We start from the raw sequence: 19,997 nt of genomic DNA on the forward strand, positions 1-19,997 counted from the left end.
TGTGTAAGATTACGTATACAATACCTACATTACATAAGAGAAATCCATATAATTTGTATCAATAGAAAAGTGCTATTTCTGGTTGTTACAGAATCACAATTGTTACAGAATCAACCAACACAAAAAAGTTCAACTACTCAGAAGTTTCGCTCTTTTTTTTTTCTTTCCTTTCTTTTTTGTTGTAATATATGCAATCCATTTCACCATATATGTTCTCGTTTTATTAGAATAATCGCAATTAACCTGGGAGAAATAATATTTTGAAAATTTTGTTTTTAAAAGAAAAACGTGAGATGAAAAATTACATGCAACATCAAATTACTTCCTAGCATTCACGTTTTTATACGTTTACTAAAAATTTTATTCCATGTAGTTATTTGTAAAATGACAGTTCGTCGTTATTATGAAATACCAATATACACTTATGAATATCTTCCAGGTTAATGAAAAATTTCTAATTTTCTTTTCCATTATGATTTTCTATATACAACACTATATGTAAGCAAATTGATTCACATATAACATAAAATACGATTAATACAATTAAATCCGCCCACTTGCCTTTATTCTATATATTTATAGAACATGATATTTACCTATAAAATGAGGTGTAATGGTAAGCATTTATTTACAATGCAGCCTTACGTTATCCTATAATTTCACTTTTGTTAACCATATTCCAACAATCACTGATATCAATCAGTTCAAAGGTATTACTATGTGCTCTGCTTTTACATTAAGGGTTTTAAATAACTTGTTTAAAAATATTATGCCAACCTACACTGCTAATGTACTTTTTTCCTGTCAGTAACAGTTTTGGCGATTTACGACCATTTTTATAGAAAATAATTTTCACTGATAATAAAGTAAAATGATATTTTACAATACTATAATTGTACATCTGCTTGACATTTCACTAAACCACAAAACTACTGTTTCTTCATAAATTATTACATACATCTGGTGCAGTAGTGGCAAAAAATGTTCTTGTACCATTTATGTTGATCATGCTAGCCCCAAGAGATAGCTCTATTAGAGCTATACACAGCATCTTTAAATAGTAATTAACTGCACTCACAGTATATAAATTGACACTGCGAGAGAGAATATTTGACTATTACGTAGATAGGTTTACGTACATTAATTTCTCTTATTACGAAATTGTTTCCAATATGTTTATATTGCCATTGGCTTCTTCGTCCTCTTCTTCTTCCTCCTGTAAGAATAAAACCGATTTACATCATAATGAGATACATTTGAATAGATATTTATGAGGCAACAAGAAATAACATTAACTTACTTCGTCAAAACCAAAACAAGTTTCCATTTCTTTCTGTAACTTTGAATCATTTTGAGTGTTTTGAGATTTAATAGAAGGTTCCGGATCTATCTTCAGTTTAATTTCTGTTTCTTCTTCTTCATCGTCACCTTCTTCCCCTGTACCTGTTACAATGCCACTCTCTTGGCTTAAAGGATCTTGCATCACTAAATCTCCATCTTCGCTAGCTACAACCGCCATTTGCTAGAGAAAAAAGTTGAAACCATTAGACATGTCCATGTATAAATATTACGATTAATAGTTATAGTTTACAAAATTACGTACTTGATCAGCTCCCTGATTGTCGGCTAGCTGAATAACTTCCAATACAACATACTGCTGACCGTCACTTCCTTCGACCGCCATCATATCGTCTTCATCTTCTTCTTCTTCTTCATAACCTTTAAGTTTAGAAGCTAAATCACCTGTTATCATAACACAACACATGGATGTTAGTCAATGATCTGTATACAGATCATATCGTAAGTGTCCCTGTGAGTATAAAGTTGAAACAGTTGTTTATTCATTGTATATGTGTAATAATCTCCGTCGTTGATGAAGTTCAAAAATCATTTTCCAGATATTAACATGATCTATTTTTTTTTACACATATAAGTGAATCAAGTAAACTTAAACATTTTTTAAGTAATAGGAACTTACCTGTCATGACTTCAACTCTTTGACCATCTATAATTTGAATCTTTTTCTGTCTACCCATCTTTAGTGCTTGTTGTTTTTCTTGAAGAGAGGATTCTGGATCATGAACAGCCATATGTCGAATAAGATTTCCCTTGTGCCTATATAACGAAGAACGAAATTATATAACTTTGTCCTTTTTTTTTGTTTGGTACTTGCATTATACATACCTGAATGGCCGCTCACATTCAGGACATTGATGTGTCTTCTCTTGCGGTGGAGGAGGAACATAAGAAGGATTGTGATAAAGATTACAGTGCCGTTTGAGTAGTTGTTTTTGTCTGAATGATTGAAAACAATGATCACATTGATATGGTTTCTGATCGGTGTGAATTAACATATGGCTTTCAAGGTGACGTGCAGATATTGATGCATATGGACATAAATCACATTTATAACACTTTTCTCCCTCATGGGTTTTACTATGCAGCTTATAGCTATATCTACAAAGGTAAAAAAGTATTATGTGTTTTATGTTTATAAGACAATATGTTCTACATAATCGACATAGTAAATACGGTTTCTTCGATATACTAACCTGTCTGGGAATGTTTTTCCACAGCGTTTACATTTTAAAGGTTTATCAGAGGTATGTAATTTTTGTACATGAATTCTGAGATCTGTTTTCCTTCCACATGTTGTTGGGCATAATTCACACTGAAATACTGGTTTGTCACCAACTGCAAGATATACAGTATACTAATTACTATAGGAAAAATATGAAAGTTTAAATTTCAAAAGTTTTGATTGCATAAAACTTTAACATACCATTATGTATTAATTTGTGAGCTTTCAAACTATTAGACTGAGTAAACCTTGCTTGACAGAAATCGCATTCGTATGGCTTTTCACCGGTATGTATACGCAAATGTCGTTTTAACTTGAAAGTATCGGGACTTGCGTATGTACAATGCGGACACTATAATATAAAGCAACCATCATAAGGTTATTTATCCTATCTAGGTAAATTATATTTTTAATTAGATGCAATAAATAAATACTACAAAACATACTTGATATGGACGCTCCCCGGTATGACATCTAATATGACGTTTCAGTTTGGACAATTCAACTGATGCATAATCACATTCATGACATTTATGCGGTTTTTCATGTGTATGTCTGTATCGGACGTGTCTAACAAGTTCACCTATATAAACAAATTAACTTATTCAATAGCAGAAAAGTGAATAATCATTCTTACATTTTTTTAAGAATATCAAACTGTACTCACCAGAAGTTGTGAATGCACTGTCGCAAAATTTACAGTGATGTGGTTTGGTCCCAGTATGGGTATTAACATGATTTTGAAGGGAAGCTAATGTTTTAAACCCCCTTTCGCAAACACTGCACTTATGCGGTCTTTCTTCCGAATGTGATTTCATATGTCGCGATAACAGATACCTACAGCACATACATGATAAATTTATTTATAAACAAAACCTTTAAAGCAAGTAAGAAAGAACGGAAACCAACAAAAAAATTTACCGCTTTGGACTTGTGTAATTACAGTAATTACACATATGAGCTTGGGTAACAGTTTGAGATTTTTTAGGTAGGAACTTAATAATTTTGGTCTTATCATCTTCTACTTCTGATTCCACAGGTGCTTCATTATCTTCATTATCCTCAAAATCATAAACTGTAAGATCTTGTTCACCTTCTCCTTCTTCACCCTCTGTTCCTTCTTGCTCTACAGGTCTAATTTCCTTTTCTTCAGAATCAGGTTGTTGAACTATTAATACGTAACTAACTTCTCCAGGATTAGTGTCAGATGGTACAATGGTAACAGTTTGATATGCATCCCCCGAATTGATTACAACTTGATTATTTCCATTATTAGCTACTTGACCCTATGAGATAAAATATTTTTTTTTTAATAATACTGAGATGCTCTTTTATACCATGGTAGTTTAACAGTTGTATGATATTGCTAATCATCTTCACTTACATCTTCTTCACCATCAACATTTTCTAATTCTTCAATTTCTTGGTATTGTTCTTCTTGAGGATGTTCTCCTTCATTTTGTACATCAGTTTCTTCTACTTCTTGAATTTGCACTTGTGTCATCACAGGTGTTTCGTCATTATTTGCTTGGTAATAATATTGACCAGATTGGTCAACAAAATAAGTTCCACCTTCCTCACCACCTGATAATCCTTCTACTTGTTGCACTATAATATAAACTCTTGATAAAATGTATTCATTTATATGTATGGAGAATGATGTTTAATTTATTACAAAATACTAACACTGTACATGTTGTAATTGCTCTCCTTGACCTCCTTCTATTTCCTTATTAAATGTTTCTAAATAAGTTTGTATTTCTGTCACAGATTCCTGCCCTTCTTCTAATTTAATTGTTGCTACGTTACTTGTCATGATGAGATCATTAATTCATATAAACGTATTTTCATTAGTCTGAAATAATATCAATTATATCCTTCATTTATCAATGTAAATAAACACTTTCTTATTGTATCAAGATATATTAAAATTGGACTACAGATTATATAAACTTCTTTGTATAGTTTACTTCTCTTTAAATATAACAGAAGTATTTTATTCACAGGAAACTTATACATTTTGAACTAATTACAGTTGAAGATAACAATATGTGTAACATTAAATATTATAAAAGGAAAGCACTTAGTTTCTTCAACTCATAAATGATAATCTAAAATGTTCATAGATTACCAATATATAACTCGAGTCTTCAATTATACAATTTCCAAATATATAAATGAATATTCTTCAATAAGTACAATGCATTAACATAAGTACAGTGAGTTAATGGATTAATATAAAAAAAAAGAACAGTCTTAAAGTCCAAGCATTATATACATGTATGAAACAGGTAACAGAGTAATATGCAAGTATAATGGGTTCTACATTCAAAAAGGTACAAATATAGTCGTATATACAAACATTATAAATTGCACAAAATTGCGATTATACATAATACAAGTGGCAATACACGAGACATTGTGATTGCGTAAAATTAAAGGAAAATCAATAACGGGGTAAAGAAATTGAAGCTATGAAAGAGTGGATGGTCTCATTCCCGGCGGGAGGGAGGGGAGGAGCAAGGAATTGGCATGTTTGAGCACGTTTTGGCAATTCTCAAAATTGAGCATCAAAGTATCATATCATTGCAAAGTCAAACGGGATTGACAGAGGCGACACACGTCGCCGCGGAACGCCATGTAACAGGCGAAGCGGGTAATGCGAACGAGAATGACGCCATGGGCAAAATGTGATCGTGTCACGATGGATGAAGGAGCGCGTGGAAATACGTAGTGGATATCCAGGATTTCGTATCCGCGGACTTTCGTCAAACACCGAATGCCCCAAAGTTGCGCATTCTGTCGGAAAGCTTTTAAGACAACGCGGGTGCTTTCGATTTCAGGACACAGGGGGCATTAACGACAAAAATTTCAGAAAATTATCACCGTCGGCGCTGTCATCAATATGGAGGACGCAACGGAAGGGAATACTGTTCGTTCTGCTACGTGCTACTGATAACTCACCAATCTTTTGTGTTCTACTCGCTACCGGCGTCCAAGAACTCCCTCGAATACCACAGAAAATCGTCTTTCTTCACGGAAACAAGTTTCCACGTTGTGCTAAGTCCGCTTACGACAAGAAACCTCGAAATATTCGCTTACCTCGTAAACTTGCAATCGTTCGTGTGAGGGCGTTGTGTAAGACCCAGAGGCCAATATGGCCGATCGAACTACGAACGTTCAAATGCTGCGCGTTGGTAGCTGCGCAATAGGACGCGTCACTCGTCATGTTTACACCGGACGACTGTCGTTTTAGCTACTTCCGGATATTAAACCTACCGCGATTGTATCAGTTGACTGTTTCTTTTCACATATTATCGTGTTTTTTCAAAACGAAACACTGTTAATTCAACCTTATAATAATAAAATATAAATATTTAAAATAGTAAATGAAATATAATATCCTCACATCATATGCCTATACGCGGAGATGCATTCAACGACACACAAAAAATGACGCCATGCAAAAAGAGCGGGAAAATTGTAGTTAAGGAAGGGGAAACGATTGAAAAATTTTGGTGGGGAGACCAACACCCATTTATGCATGTTCTGTTACTTTTTCCTAAGCAATTGAAAGTTGACGTACATAGAAAAAAAACATGCAGTGATGATATAATTAATCATGTTACATATTTAAAGCTTGACAAGAAAAATACATGTATCATATAAAAATCGTTACTTATAATCAAGCATTGCAATTTTCAGTTGAATTAATATATAATTTATAGTTATATTATTTAAAATAAAAAGTACTAAATATAAAAGTAAGGTAATAAATCTGTAGAGTAAATAATTTTCTTTAAGTGTAAATGTATTCAATATACTTTTTATTAACACAATTTATAAATTTTATTATGAACAAGGTATTTACATATAGCTATTAAATATGTCTAGTATGTTATATAAATCATAGTTATCAAAAATTTTACTTTATATTTTGATATAAACGTGTCGCGAATAGCATTAGTTAATATTATATATAGTATGTATATAATATATAAAAGGTACACATTAATTAAGTAAAAGAAGAATATTACATTAATAAAAAAAAGTAATTTAAAATAATTCTAATGATTTTTGATTTAAATAATAAGGAAGATAAATAAATGTTAGTATTAACATTGTACAGAAATGTAGTGTTATAAAAATAATTTCAATTATTTATATATTTTTATAAGTATAATAATACATTAGCTTCTCTAATATATTAAATGTATAATACATAAACTTCTTAAAGTTACCTGTAAGTTATTTTGCATATATTAATAATTATGAAATATATTTTACACCACTTTTTGAAAATAAAAATAATGAGAAAATTGAAAAATCTAAACTAAGAATAAAAAAAGGTCAAAATCAACTTATTGGAATTCTTGAATAAACAAAATATCCAATTAAAATTTCTATTATTATATATGTAGAAATTAAACAGATTTTTACTAAAAGAAAATCTACAAGCCATTGTGAATGTGATGATGAGTCTGTCCATGGGAATGTTGATCCATAAAATTTTGAATATCAATTTTTAAAATGTAGACAACTATTATGGCCGTTGCGATTGTCACTATTATGGATAAGAATAATGAATACTTCAAAAGTGCAACGTCATTATGAAGTTTCACGTTAGTTTCTTTCAAATGTGTCATCTGAAATGTAGTATTTTGTTTATAAATGTTGGCTCAATAGAACACATTATGTTTCGATTAATGTGACTTACTTTACGGTACAATAAATCTATATGGCCATTTTCTGACATTCCAGAAGACAATATAGACTGTGACTTTTGTACTTCATTATTTTCATATCCTCCATCACAACATCCCAATCTATGTTGTTCTGCTGGTTTTTCAGACTATGAAGGAATAAAGTGGCAGTTAGATAACATATAAAATTTATACGCGACAGGAGAATTATTACTACCTTCCAAATAGCGGCTAATTCTTCATTCGAGGCATTCGCATCTTTCAATGGAAGGCACATAACTAAAAATTTATCATTATGTAAAAGACCGCGCAAATTATACCCCGACTGTAAAACAACTGAGATCACGCGTTGTTCTTGAGGTGATAAAACTCCGGAACTTGGTCGTACTCTGAACTTTTCAGGTGATGTTGTTTTTACCTATAAATCAACATAAAAAATGTGTCAATAATTCACAATATACCTATTTTTATCATAAGATTAACACTCAGATTATACCTTATAAGATAAAGGTTTTTCAGTGGATATATTCTTAAGTGTAATTGTTCCAATAATATCATTTCCAGTTTTATTAAATATAATTGCATTTGGTTCAATAGATAATACTAAAAAAACATTAACAGTATCATTAAAAACCTAATGAAAACACATTTTCTACTTTATTTTAATATTATAACTAACATTACTATTATTACTCACATTGTTCTTTTGTGGTTTGTTCACCAAAAGAAGTTGGGGATTGTTCAGTCAATGGAGAACCCTCCGCGAAATGTACCTTAAATTATATGAAAATTAAATTTTTGAATAAAGATCATTGTAAGAGTTTAAAGCTATTAAAAATAATAAGAATAATGATTAAGTACCTTTTTATTATCAAGCTTCCCATTCAATGTATTGTCTGTATGATTTTGTGCTTCTGGTACAAATTTGAACACATAATCATTATTGCCACCCCAGCATGTAAGTACATCATTAGGATCTACAAACTCTTGTATATTGCCTTTATGAACAAACTTTATTTTTGGAATAGCTTTAGGTGGCAACCATGATTTGATAAGTTTAAAAGCAGTATTCAAAATCCATGGCATTTCAAAAATAATAATATAATTTAAAAAATTTGGATAATAACTTTTAAAAAGGCCAATCAGGTACTTAGTAAATTCCATGTCCATATTTGAAATACCAGTGTCAGCCATATCAAAAAAGAGTGAAATTTGATTACCATTTGTTTGTCTAAAATCAAATACAAGATTGAGTACATTGATTACGATAACATTGAATTAATGAATTTGAACTGATCATACTATTGCATTATATTTACCTTTCTAATCTTTCAAACCAGTAAACAATAGCTCTCTTCAATTCATTAAAGTCTTTACTTCCTTTAGTATGTAATTTACATTTAATAACTAACATTGCTTTACCATCTTTATCTTTACCAAAATTAAAACACAATCCACTTTCTATATATTCTTTTTTCACATTTGCTTCTGTTATCTCTACGATTAGATAATACTGATACAATATTTTTGCAAATGACATATGTCAATATACAAACTTATTAATTTATAAGCAAAAATAATATATATAATATTTTAATCCATTACATGTTTACCATTTGTGCCAAATTTGCTTCTCCAAGTACAAGTTTCCCATAACATATTTAATGATTCTTGTATATTATTTTCATTATGTTCTAAAAATCGTTTTAACCAACTATTACTATCTTTTACTTTAGCAATATCCACAGGATGAAATTCTGAAATTACATTCAATTGAATACTTATTAGAATCACTAACATTATATACAAAGATAGAATATAAAGTTTTTAATAAACTATTCATTCAAATTATTCTTGTTTTTTATTGGATATATGTTTTAAAAAATATTGACCTTGGTGTATAATGCAAGACTGGATTTTAATACTTATTAGTGCAACTATTCAATAATGAAAAGAAGTTAATTGTATAAAACAAAGTATACACACTAGGATCGGGTGGTCCTTCATCTTCTAATTTTTTTAAAAATTTTTCACGGAGATCCGAGATTAACTCCGTTTGTACTTCCATCTTCAGTTAACCAGCTGCTGGATGTGACACTTTGACCGGCAATGAACTATACAATATGATAGACAGACAATAATTGTTCATTCAGTCACTTGATCTGCGCGTTGAAAGACGCGCATACTGTTTAGACTTTGTATTGAATTCATTAAAATAATGACTTCGTACTTTACAGTTTTTTATTACATATAAATCTTACATATGCATTAATATGAAACTTAGCACATTGCATAAATTTACACTCAACCTGACGTGCAAAATGTGCAAGTCTATTATTTTTTAGAAAAGAGTTTCATACAGGATTACTGCCAACACGTTTATTTAAGCTTAATTTCCACGTGTACATTAGAATTTAATTAATACTTTTATTGTGATATAGGATGGATAACGTTAAGATTATCCTATAGGTTTTAAATAATCTATATGTATATTCTAGTATAATTAATTGTTGATCTGAGGAAAGAGATTTAATGATTATATTATTCTAATTTTATATTAAAGATTTAAATAAAGCATGAATTACTAAATGAAAAAAAAGCTATTTCTCAAAATCCTAATCTTAAAATTGTTTTTATGAAGCTTAATTGACTTAAAGTAAATACAGTAAAAGCTGGATATATGCAACGAAAGATTGGCTGGATATATGCAACATCACTATCCTCTCCACTTGGGGGATCCCCCTAAGCGAACCGAACGCTCGACGAGGAAGCCGTGTAGTACGATCCGAACCGTTATATCGGTGTGACTAATGCTAATTCAACGATAAAACTTTTTTATTTTTAACTTTTTCTTAATGAAACTTTTACTAACGCATTTGTGAGATTTTTCTGATTAAAATAATACCAAACATAAGGCAGGCCGTACACCAAAGATGCATCAAACACGCAACATGCAACATGCAACACGTCGCATGTTGTGTACGAACGTAGAATAGGTATCGTGGCTGAATACAAACGATGTGTACGGACGCAGAATTGATACCTCGACTGGATATATGCAACATTAAATGCCCAGAATCGACACCTCGGCTGGATACATGAAACATTAAATGCCCAGAATCGACACCTCGGCTGGATATATGTAACGTCTGGGTCCCAATGTTTGTTGCATATATCCAGCTTTTACTGTAAAGCAATAATTTTTTAGTTAGGCCATTCATACATTTTCTAGGTCATGTGTGCAGTATCGTATTTTATACTTTGTCTGCAATGCACTAATCTTGCTGTAATGTATATGTATAATATAGCTATATGTAGTAGCATCCGTGTATCATTTAGGTGTATGCGAAAGGTGACGTAGTATAGCATGCCGTTGGTTGATAGCATGCGATAACTGAGGTGGCGCTTAAGGTGATGCGAACGTCGAAAACTTTACCGACAGTCCCTAGAAAAATCCGTAGACGCGAGTTTTCAAATTACGTCCTCATTTCTAAACAGAATGTAAAAAAATTTGAGGGACGTGATCAGAAGGTTCTAAAGAATATTGGTCTGGTCCTTATATTATCCAAATCGTCAAAAACTTATAAAATATTGAAATTGATGTCTGTCAACGGTCAAGAAAATGGCGGATCGGACTCACCTGCATTGATTTATTCGTAATATAAACATTTCTGTGAATCGTATGTCCAAATAGGGACCAGACTGATATTCTTTGGGTCGGATAGAATAAAACGAGCACCCAAGGGATGATGTACAAGTCTCCAGGTAGAAGTAATTTGAAAACTACGATTTCGTTGATTGTTCACTCGCGAAAGACGTCAACAAGGTAAAACAGACCAGAAATTTAGTTTCTCGTTCATTCTGTAGGGCGCAGTTCGTTCGTTTGATTAATAAACAATTGTAAAATTAAAAATATAATAATAATTAAATAATTTTTAATAGAATAATTAAACAAAATTTTGCAATATACCCACGCGGAAATGTAAAAAAATAAACAATTTAAATAGATATAACAATAATTTGATTAATAAACAATTGTAAAATATAAAATAATAATTAAACAAATATTAACAAATATCAGATAGAAATAGTTAAATCTGCGGAACCGGTGAAGCGGAACGTCATGCTTGATTGCGCGCGTCGCGTGCCGGTACACGCGCGACCTGTAGAGAGGTCAAATCTAATCAGTCTTATCGCGACCGCCAAAGGATACGGATGGAGCTGCCAAACATATACCGGTACGGGTTGACACTATGGATATTCGTGCATGGATTTATCAGTGTGTTACCACAAGTGTTTTTATGTGCCTATAATGTTTCCTATAGTGTTTCCCATGTGTTTTGGAATATTTATACGGATATATTAGTGCGACTTATGGTGTGGTCACCCATGTGTCCTGACATTTTTATACAAGTGCATTAGTGTGCTGTGTGGTGTGGTACCCCATGTACCTGCATGTGCTTTATTGTGTTTTATGGTGTGGTTTCCTTTGTGCTTTGGCATATATTTACGGATTTATTAGTGGGTTTTATGGAGTGGTACCCTATGTGTTTTGGCATATTTATACGGATTTATTAGTGGGTTTTATGGAGTAGTACCCTTTGTGTTTTGGCATATTTATACGGATTTATTAGTAGGTTTTATGGATTGGTACCCTATATGTTTTACTATAATTTTGCAAACATTTTATAGTGTTCTATGGTTTTGATCTTCGAGTGTTTTGGGATGTATTTGCATGTGTTTTACCGTGTTTTCCCATATAGTTTTGCATGCATATTTTTGAATTATCCTATGTGTTAGCATATTAACTACAACAAATTGAGAGAAAACATATATCGTTCAAGAATCGTGATTTTTATGCTTTCAGATGAGTGCTTTGGCCAGTGGGGATACCGTTTCTTTGACGAGCCAACAGACGAGATGCGTAGCGAGTGCAGTGGTGCAAGTCAACGATCGGTGAGTCGCATGCTTTAAAGTTCCTCCGGTTCCCATCATGTCGTAGGACGAATGGTCCGTAGCGACACGGGAACTGGTTGTAATTTTTATTTTTTGAGCGAGCATAGTGACCCACGAATATCACTGTATCATTTTATACAATGATAATCGTGCAAATTGCTTTTTTGTGTATTTTATGCCTTAGCTCAGGATAGGGTTTTCTTGTACATATTTACATATATAGATTTCGAGTTTAAAAATGTAGAGAAGTCGGATGACCCTCCGACTTCACAATACACTTACCTTTTTATATGTACAAGAATTTATTTCGCGATGAGCGGATTTCAATATCAAAGTAATAAGCATGAATACAATTAATTATTATAACTACTTACTTTGATAACGAAATCGCTCTTGAAATTGAAACGTTATTCCGATTTTACTCGTGAAATTGGCATCAGTTTAGTATATGGGCTGACCCCCAGGGGGTCAGTATTTGCTCTTCAAGCATTGTATAAAATTCCCCCTTCGTACTTGAAATTCATTCTGTCACGTTCATAGTTCTCGACCCTAAACACTCATCATTCACACTTCAGCCTCACGAATTCTATCACATAATCATTTATCCACCTGCATACCGTTGTGTAGTGAAATATTAGCCCGTTAGATATTTATGTACCAGTCATGTTTCCAGATCAGGATTTTCTATTTTAATTAGTGTTGCGAAAAATTTCCAACGCGAGAGTAAATATGACAATGCACTGACTAGTATTCGGTGGGAATCCTTTTGGTTTTTAAACTCAATCCAATATTTTATTTATTTAATCAAATTAGTTACAAGGATTCCGCGGCATAAGACCGTGAAACACCATCTCATGGGAGATAAACCCATGCATTACTAGGCCTTTGCAGGCGCAGCTTTAGAATACGGAACATATGAAAATATGTTACCATATTCTAAACTGTAGTCCTTTTGTCTATACTAGGGGCGTCCGTCAATCTGACACCGTTGGATGCAACGTGTTGGACGGGCGGGTAGCGCTCTTAGCGAAGGGGTGCATCCTGTCCTGGCGTTACGACGTCCAGGCGGGGTGGGTGGTATGTAGCGTCTGGCGTAAGTCTAGGGGGCCTAAGAACCTCCGTTGCTAGCTGATATTAGCAGTGCACCATGTTTTATGTCATAGTTGCTCAATTTTGCTTTTCTGTATTTGCTCTTCAAGCTTTATATTTGCAAAGTCGAGTCACTTTTATTAAAAATAAAACCCCCTGGGGGGGCCAGCCCATATACTAAATCGGAGCCGTGAAATTTCGCCGATATTCTTACTTTTAATAAAGTGAGAATATCATCTTTAGTTTTTGCTAATCATACGTTTTAGCTTAGGCATTTCAGCACACATGAAGAAAACTGGTAGGTGAAAATACCTTTGGCCTTGTTCATTTTTATGCCCAAAGCTCATTCGGGTACTTAGATGTACTCGCGTGGGTGGAGGGCGGTGGACAAGGTTTAGTTTTAAGTGACATTTTGGCGACTGACAAAAGTAGTGAACCAATAGTGAACTACGATAGAAGGTCCACATGTGTGTGTGTGGTTAGGATGTGGGATTTGTATCGTTTATTAACAATCTTAACTTACTATAATATTACAAAATACTTATATAGAATAAATTGAAAAATTTTTACATTAGATAATTCAATAGAATACGAAAATGAAATGTATTACTTTAGCATAATGTTCACTATTATTTGTCAGTCGATTTCAGCAAAAAGGTATGATTTTATTAGAGTGTGAAAGTTGAATTGAACTCGGGTGTCGGAGGCGTCCCGGGACGTTCTCTCTAGGTGTAGGCATTTTTGCACCCGGGTGGTTGTATGAGAACCGTGGAGTGAATTTTTGTGAGAATGATTTTTGCCCCTTTTTAAATATAGCGATAGGCAGGCAGGTAGTTTACTTCTGGTGTGATTGAGTTTAGTTTATAAGTAGGCAGGGCCAGAGCAAGCTTTCATGTTTCTCTTCGTATTCTCCTCTAATACGTGAGAAGCTTGTATCTGGGGTTGGGAAACCAAAAATCAAGAGAAAAGATGAAAATGCAATTTAATTAATTTATCAATTAATTAATTTAGCATTCTCTCTTGATTTTTTCAAGGCCAAGCCTTATTAGTTTGTAAGTCGTAGTCGTGGTGCTAGACCCGATTACAAAAATGAAGTATTAAAGTGAAAGTGCAGTGAAGTGAAGTGAAATTAAAAAGTGTTTTGTGCTTGGACATTTGCAAAAATTGTGCAGGTATGCGAGTAGCGATTCAAGGGATCGTTGCTCGTTTACGTGTTACGTTTTTACAAATGTCTGAGCAAACGTAAAATTTTCGCGAGTGATTTTTGTGAGGCTATTGCCGAAGAAAGAAGAGGCTATATGCTGAAGAGCCCCGGCAAAATTTGCCCAGAAGAGGGGAACCACTAATGGCTCTCCATCTTCGGATGGACAGTCATTCTGTCACTATGCTCGCTAATTTGTTTTTTCATTTTTTGTGTTTTTCCTTGAACGGTATGAATAATACCGTCCAGGATGTATTGAATTCGACACTTTACGAATTCAATACCCAGCTCGTTGAATGGTCAACTCGCGATTTTATTTCCCCTATTTCTGTTTCGTTTATTGCTTTATTGAAATAAATTATTCTTTTCTTATTGATTTGTACATCAATTATATTTCATGTTCTTATTTTAATTATGTTCTATTTATTTAAAACATACTCTGAGATTGTAATGGTAATTATATTTTCTGTTGTCGGCATTTTTCATTTCAATTGTAATCGAAATTATGATGTTAATTATATTTTCTATTTCAGCATTTTATTGTTGAATTGTTACTTTGTTAATTGTTACAGAAATTATGATGTTAATTATATTTTCTATTTTAGCATTGTATTGTTGAATTGTTATTTTCTCAATTGTTTCTGATATTAGGATGTTAATTCTATTTTCTATTTCAAGATTGTATTGTTTAAATTTTTATTTTATATTGTCTGTTTTGAATGGTTTCACATTATTGTATATCTAATCCTAATAATTATGTTTTCCGTTACAGCATTTTATTGTTAAATTATTATATTTTTCTCAATTGTTTCTGATATTAGGATGTTAATTTTATTTTCTATTTCAGGATTGTATTGTTTAAATTTTTATTTTATGTTGTCTGTTTTGAATGGTTTCACGTTCTTATGATTTTAGGGTGGGTCACTAACGTAGCCACCTCCACGTGGTGTGACCTGGTAATTGATATCGTTTTCTAAAGATAACTTTTAGCAAGCGATATCAAGCTAAAAGCTACTATAAAAAGATTTATATATTTTTTAATTGGGAAACAATAGTTTAAATTCAGAAAAGTATTTTCGGGAATGCAATATTACGATGCAATGAAACGTTGACTGTTTTACCGACGCGAAATTCGAAGCTCCAGAGATTAAACAAGAATAAGAATGCTTACTCGCGTCATTTGAGTCTCGCATGTCGGGAGCTCTAGAGCCCCGTTATCATCTTTGTATCACATCCTACTATACCAACTACGATTGGTATTTTATCACAGACCTTTTGGTAGTAAAAATTAAGATTAATCACGTTTATTACTTTATTTACATAACTGAAAAGACAATTTTGACTCCCATTGATTCTATTTTTTAGAAATCAGTTGCAATTAACACATTCGAGTGTCTTCCATTGCTTTAGAAAACCAATAATAATACATTTCTGTATATGGTTGCAACCAATCATAAACTGAATGTGTATTAAGGCGATTTTGTAATTTATGTAAACCTTGAATTTTGTACATCTTGTTCCATGGTAGCGTCAATCTCATTTAGCGAGTTTGTAGAACATCGTTAATAGTTAATTGAAAATAGTTATTGAATTTGTCATAAAACTATTATTTTGAATATTAGAAACGTCTTAAGGTATACCCGTACGTTTTCTTTTGTTATATATTTAATAATAATAAATATTCTTTTTGTACACCATAAGGAATATAAACGTATAATTCTTCACATTGCACGTTATAATGTTTTTGCAGCATTATACAATTTCTTAATTTAGTTTTAGTTCTTTCTATGTATATCACTGTTATGAAATAATTCTCTCTTATAAGAAGAAAATATTTTCTACTTTGTTATTTGCAGTTTTATATTGTTATGTTATGAAAAGAATTTCACTGTTTAATATTTTTACTTCATAGTAATGTTTTCTCAATATTCTGTAAATAAGAATAGGATATTCCAAGTACTTTTTGTTATTATTGGTTTTTATTTTGTTATCAGTATTGTAAGTTTTGTTACAATAAAAATTTATCAACATCAAATTTGAATTTTCAATACGAATGATTATTAAAATAATAATGAAAAGTCAACATATTCTGGTAATATTTAATTTTAGTCATTGTTGTTTTACATCTGTATTTATTTACCTTGTTTTTTACACGTATATACAATATTTGTTGTAATAAACTTATTTGTTACAGAAATGTCTGAATCAGATCTTTTAGCTACCGATCATATTGATGGTCTAGATGGACTAGAAAATGGTCAAGATGGAGATGCTATTATGCAGTGTGATGGTGTAAAACGTGAATTAAATGAAGCAAATATTGATGATCCGGTATTTTGTTTCTTTTTATTATAAAAATCAAAGAAACATATATAATTTCATATTTCCTTCCTATTCTAACATACTTTTTCTATTTTAGGAATTGGAAGCTATCAAAGCACGTGTTAGAGAAATGGAAGAGGAAGCAGAAAAATTAAAACAATTACAATCTGAAGTGGACAAACAAATGAACATGGGTAGTCCACCTGGGATAAGTAAGTTGTGAAATATCTTAAATTTAACTTGATTTTGATATAGTTTTCTTAAGATTTTCACTGTATAATATTTCCACTGTATAATATTTCTTTTATTTCTAGCTAGTCCATTAAATATGTCACTTGAAGATAAAAGAGAGGTTGATAATAGGTCTATTTATGTGGGTAATGTAAGTTGTTATTTTAAAGTATAAGTTATAATTGAAATGTATTATATTTTGTTCAAAGTATTTAGTATATGTTTTATATAAAAACAAAGGTGGATTATGGAGCTACAGCAGAAGAATTAGAGCAACACTTTCATGGTTGTGGTAGCGTTAACAGAGTAACAATATTGTGCAATAAATTTGATGGGCATCCCAAAGGGTTTGCATATATAGAATTTGCAGAACGTGATTCTGTACAAACTGCTATGGCTATGGATGAATCTATGTTCAGAGGGCGTCAAATTAAAGTAATGCCCAAAAGAACAAACAGACCAGGATTGTCAGTGACAAATAGGTGATTGAAATATATATATATATACAGGGTGATCCTCTCGCTACGTTACCCAAAAGAAGTGCCGCCACAATAGAATGTTACTACATCGACTACTGTCGACATCCCATTTCTGTCATCGGTTACTTGACCGAGGTGGCCTCTGCAGCGAAGACGGCTGTGTGCGTGAAAATGTGTTAAGAAAATATTCTGTTTTCCGCAGCGTTTAAATGGGACTCTTCTGCTCATTACACACATTTTCACGCACACAGTCGTCTTCGCTGCAGGGGTCAAGTAAGCGATGACAGAAATGGGATGTCGACCTCTACATTCTATTGTGGCGGCACTTCCTTTGGGTAGCGTAGCGAGAGGATCACCCTGTATATACTGTATTTACAATTGATTGATATATAATAATGAATATAAACATGAAACAAAATGTTCAAACAAATTTTAGAGGACCGCGGGGAACACGAGGATATCGTGGCGTAGCTAGGGGGATTATACGCGGTAGTGCATACTTTGGATATAGACCTACAAGGCGACCTAGGTATGCTACAACAGCACATTTTTTTAGTACCATTAATTTAGATTGTAAATTTTGTTCTGATGCAGGAGTTATAAACGAGGTTACTACATGCCGTATTGACCGTTTTAAATCATTTTACTGCAATTTTACAAATTAAGGTAAGTTTTTATAGTATTATAATTTATATAACTATTTACGTTACCTCTTTTCTGTGATTGTTCAAACGTAAAATGTCTGTCCAAAAGTATAATTTTCTAATAACTTTTTATATGTTGATACATGATATTATATGTATATTACATACAAATATTCGTAATGTATTTTGTAGTATAAAGTTATACTATAAAACAGTTAAAAATGATAATTAAAAGTCTTTTTATTTGAACAATCAATTCTGTGTACTATAAAGCAATACATTTATAGGAAAAGCTGGTGAAACATTAAACCCCTTAAGTATTGAAACTATTTACTAAATATTAAAATAAATAAAAATATTATTATAATATTCACTAGCAATTCCTAAATGAATGTAAAATGACTATTTTTTCAGTGACAATTATTATATGCTTTAGAGCATTATATCAGTATTCTGATGTATCTATATGATTTAATACAAAAAGTTATGAATTTGTGATTGCCAGTAATTTAAAATTAAGAGTATGTATTATAAAGTATCCATCAAATTTCTGTGGTGGATATTACAAAATTCATATTTAGATACATTAGCTTTGTTAGGACTTTGTGCTCTAAATTTTTGTTTATCTTTCACACTTGGCCATATTTTAAATATTAGTGACAAAACACTTATATTGAAATTGTATTTTTAATATAAACATAATTCAGTATTTTAAATACATTATAGTTTATAGAAAGATATAATTATGTAGAATATAATTGTTTATGAAATTGTATAAATATAGTATCTTGTTTTGTAAACCCTCAATTTTAAACATGAGTATTCCAATTTATAATACAGAATATGGCTACGTGAATTTTAATATTAGATACTGTAAGTTTTTGTGCATATCTTATTTATAGGTTACACAAAACTTACATATTTATATGAACATGCATTACATTACAATGCAGCTAAGGTGTTTAAGTAAATTCTTATGATATGTCCACAGAAAAAAAAACTGATACGATGGGGAAAAAAAGAGAAAGAAAAAACCTCATGTCAAAAGAAAAAAAAAAGATTGGACAATGATGGGCACAATTAATCATATTTGATTTAATAAAACTTCATATGAATATTAAAAATGTAGATCAGCGATAATTTGCTATTGCAGTTCAATTATGCTTTTGCCTAATTTACGTTGTAATCGGAGCAGTTTTGTAGTATCAGCCTTTATTATTTCCCAAGAACTTCAATTTTTCTAGATTACAGAAAAATGCATAGTTTGAATATCAATAAAGTCATGCTATTACAAAAAAACGCAATGAATGTCATTTCAGCCCAAAAAAAGAAATCGCAAAACTGTTACATTTCCGAAAGGTTGAGGTTTGTATTACTTCAGAATAAATATTAATTGTTTTTATGCACTCTACAGGTGTAATTATATGATATCCCTTATGTTTCTCAGTATAATAGCTTTTCTGTTTCTAATTATTTTTTTCCAATTTGGAACGGTTTAACTCTACTAAATTCGTACGAATAGCAATAAAGTTCTTTTCTAATTCAAATCATCAGTTTTTTATTATTGACACATGAATTTTTATGATAAGTAATTTGTATACTTATGTGATTTATTAAAATTATGAACTATTCTTTCTACTGTGTAAAAAAGAAAAGTATAAGATTTTAAACTGCAAAAAAAAATTATGGCTGTTAATAATAATGGTAAGAGTATTAAAATATGGTAGGCTAATATTAAATGGTATACAAAAGAACAATTTTATAGTATACTTGATGTCACAGAAGCATATT

The 19,997-nt window shown here is 31.6% G+C and overlaps 3 protein-coding genes across 12 annotated transcripts; 1 reads left to right on the plus strand and 2 right to left on the minus strand.

The window, feature by feature from the left end:
• Positions 1–143: 143 nt before the first annotated feature.
• Positions 144–5,929, minus strand: LOC117601219 (uncharacterized). Of its 6 annotated transcripts, none has more exons than XM_034317724.2 (13): positions 5,684–5,929; positions 4,268–4,436; positions 3,966–4,189; positions 3,503–3,867; positions 3,249–3,418; positions 3,028–3,164; positions 2,783–2,933; positions 2,553–2,694; positions 2,185–2,457; positions 1,979–2,115; positions 1,604–1,743; positions 1,301–1,522; positions 144–1,216 (listed from the first exon to the last, which is right to left on the minus strand). In XM_034317724.2, the coding sequence occupies exons 2-13, from the start codon at positions 4,395–4,397 to the stop codon at positions 1,154–1,156; spliced, it is 2,154 nt and encodes a 717-aa protein (XP_034173615.1). In that variant the 5' UTR covers positions 4,398–4,436; positions 5,684–5,929; the 3' UTR covers positions 144–1,153. The 6 variants fall into 6 exon arrangements, with proteins under 6 accessions (XP_034173615.1, XP_034173652.1, XP_034173606.1 ...); XM_034317761.2 differs by having other exon boundaries at positions 2,185–2,295; positions 5,546–5,927; XM_034317715.2 differs by having other exon boundaries at positions 5,546–5,925.
• An 886-nt stretch (positions 5,930–6,815) lies between these two features.
• LOC117600686 (motile sperm domain-containing protein 2) lies at positions 6,816–9,506 on the minus strand. Of its 3 annotated transcripts, none has more exons than XM_034316439.2 (9): positions 9,177–9,316; positions 8,898–9,041; positions 8,604–8,781; positions 8,146–8,515; positions 7,982–8,057; positions 7,781–7,887; positions 7,502–7,702; positions 7,299–7,433; positions 6,819–7,227 (listed from the first exon to the last, which is right to left on the minus strand). In XM_034316439.2, exons 2-9 carry the CDS (start codon positions 8,941–8,943, stop codon positions 7,033–7,035), a joined length of 1,308 nt encoding a protein of 435 aa, XP_034172330.1. In that variant the 5' UTR covers positions 8,944–9,041; positions 9,177–9,316; the 3' UTR covers positions 6,819–7,032. The 3 variants fall into 3 exon arrangements, with proteins under 3 accessions (XP_076546104.1, XP_034172330.1, XP_034172325.1); XM_034316434.2 differs by having other exon boundaries at positions 6,821–7,227; positions 9,271–9,506; XM_076689989.1 differs by lacking the exon at positions 9,177–9,316 and having other exon boundaries at positions 6,816–7,227; positions 8,604–8,797; positions 8,898–9,029.
• A 6,503-nt stretch (positions 9,507–16,009) lies between these two features.
• On the plus strand, positions 16,010–18,228 carry Pabp2 (poly(A) binding protein nuclear 1). 3 transcript variants are annotated; one of them, XM_034325946.2, is made up of 7 exons: positions 16,010–16,164; positions 16,725–16,861; positions 16,950–17,064; positions 17,167–17,234; positions 17,324–17,565; positions 17,999–18,091; positions 18,157–18,228. In XM_034325946.2, the coding sequence occupies exons 2-7, from the start codon at positions 16,727–16,729 to the stop codon at positions 18,188–18,190; spliced, it is 687 nt and encodes a 228-aa protein (XP_034181837.1). In that variant the 5' UTR covers positions 16,010–16,164; positions 16,725–16,726; the 3' UTR covers positions 18,191–18,228. The 3 variants fall into 3 exon arrangements, with proteins under 3 accessions (XP_034181837.1, XP_076545986.1, XP_034181744.1); XM_076689871.1 differs by having other exon boundaries at positions 16,020–16,172; positions 18,133–18,228; XM_034325853.2 differs by having other exon boundaries at positions 16,020–16,172.
• The last annotated feature ends 1,769 nt before the right edge of the window (positions 18,229–19,997 follow it).

The sequence above is a fragment of the Osmia lignaria genome, chromosome 9 (genome assembly GCF_051020975.1).
Source record: "Osmia lignaria lignaria isolate PbOS001 chromosome 9, iyOsmLign1, whole genome shotgun sequence".
Taxonomy (NCBI): Eukaryota; Metazoa; Arthropoda; class Insecta; order Hymenoptera; family Megachilidae; genus Osmia; species Osmia lignaria.

Bases quoted from the DNA above. Each gene is read 5' to 3' on its own strand.
- LOC117600686 (XM_034316434.2), bottom strand. From the start codon at position 9,352: ATGGAAGTACAAACGGAGTTAATCTCGGATCTCCGTGAAAAATTTTTA. The intron at 9,042-9,270 runs GTGTGTATACTT...ATGTAATTTCAG, and splicing joins TGAAGGACCACCCGATCCTA to AATTTCATCCTGTGGATATT. The intron at 8,058-8,145 runs GTACTTAATCAT...ATATAATTTAAG, and splicing joins GGAAGCTTGATAATAAAAAG to GTACATTTCGCGGAGGGTTC.
- Pabp2 (XM_034325946.2), top strand. From the start codon at position 16,727: ATGTCTGAATCAGATCTTTTAGCTACCGATCATATTGATGGTCTAGAT. The intron at 16,862-16,949 runs GTATTTTGTTTC...TTTCTATTTTAG, and splicing joins AAGCAAATATTGATGATCCG to GAATTGGAAGCTATCAAAGC. The intron at 17,065-17,166 runs GTAAGTTGTGAA...TTTTATTTCTAG, and splicing joins GGGTAGTCCACCTGGGATAA to CTAGTCCATTAAATATGTCA.
- LOC117601219 (XM_034317724.2), bottom strand. From the start codon at position 4,397: ATGACAAGTAACGTAGCAACAATTAAATTAGAAGAAGGGCAGGAATCT. The intron at 3,419-3,502 runs GTAAATTTTTTT...TATGTGCTGTAG, and splicing joins AATTACACAAGTCCAAAGCG to GTATCTGTTATCGCGACATA. The intron at 1,523-1,603 runs GTACGTAATTTT...TTTTTTCTCTAG, and splicing joins ACAATCAGGGAGCTGATCAA to CAAATGGCGGTTGTAGCTAG.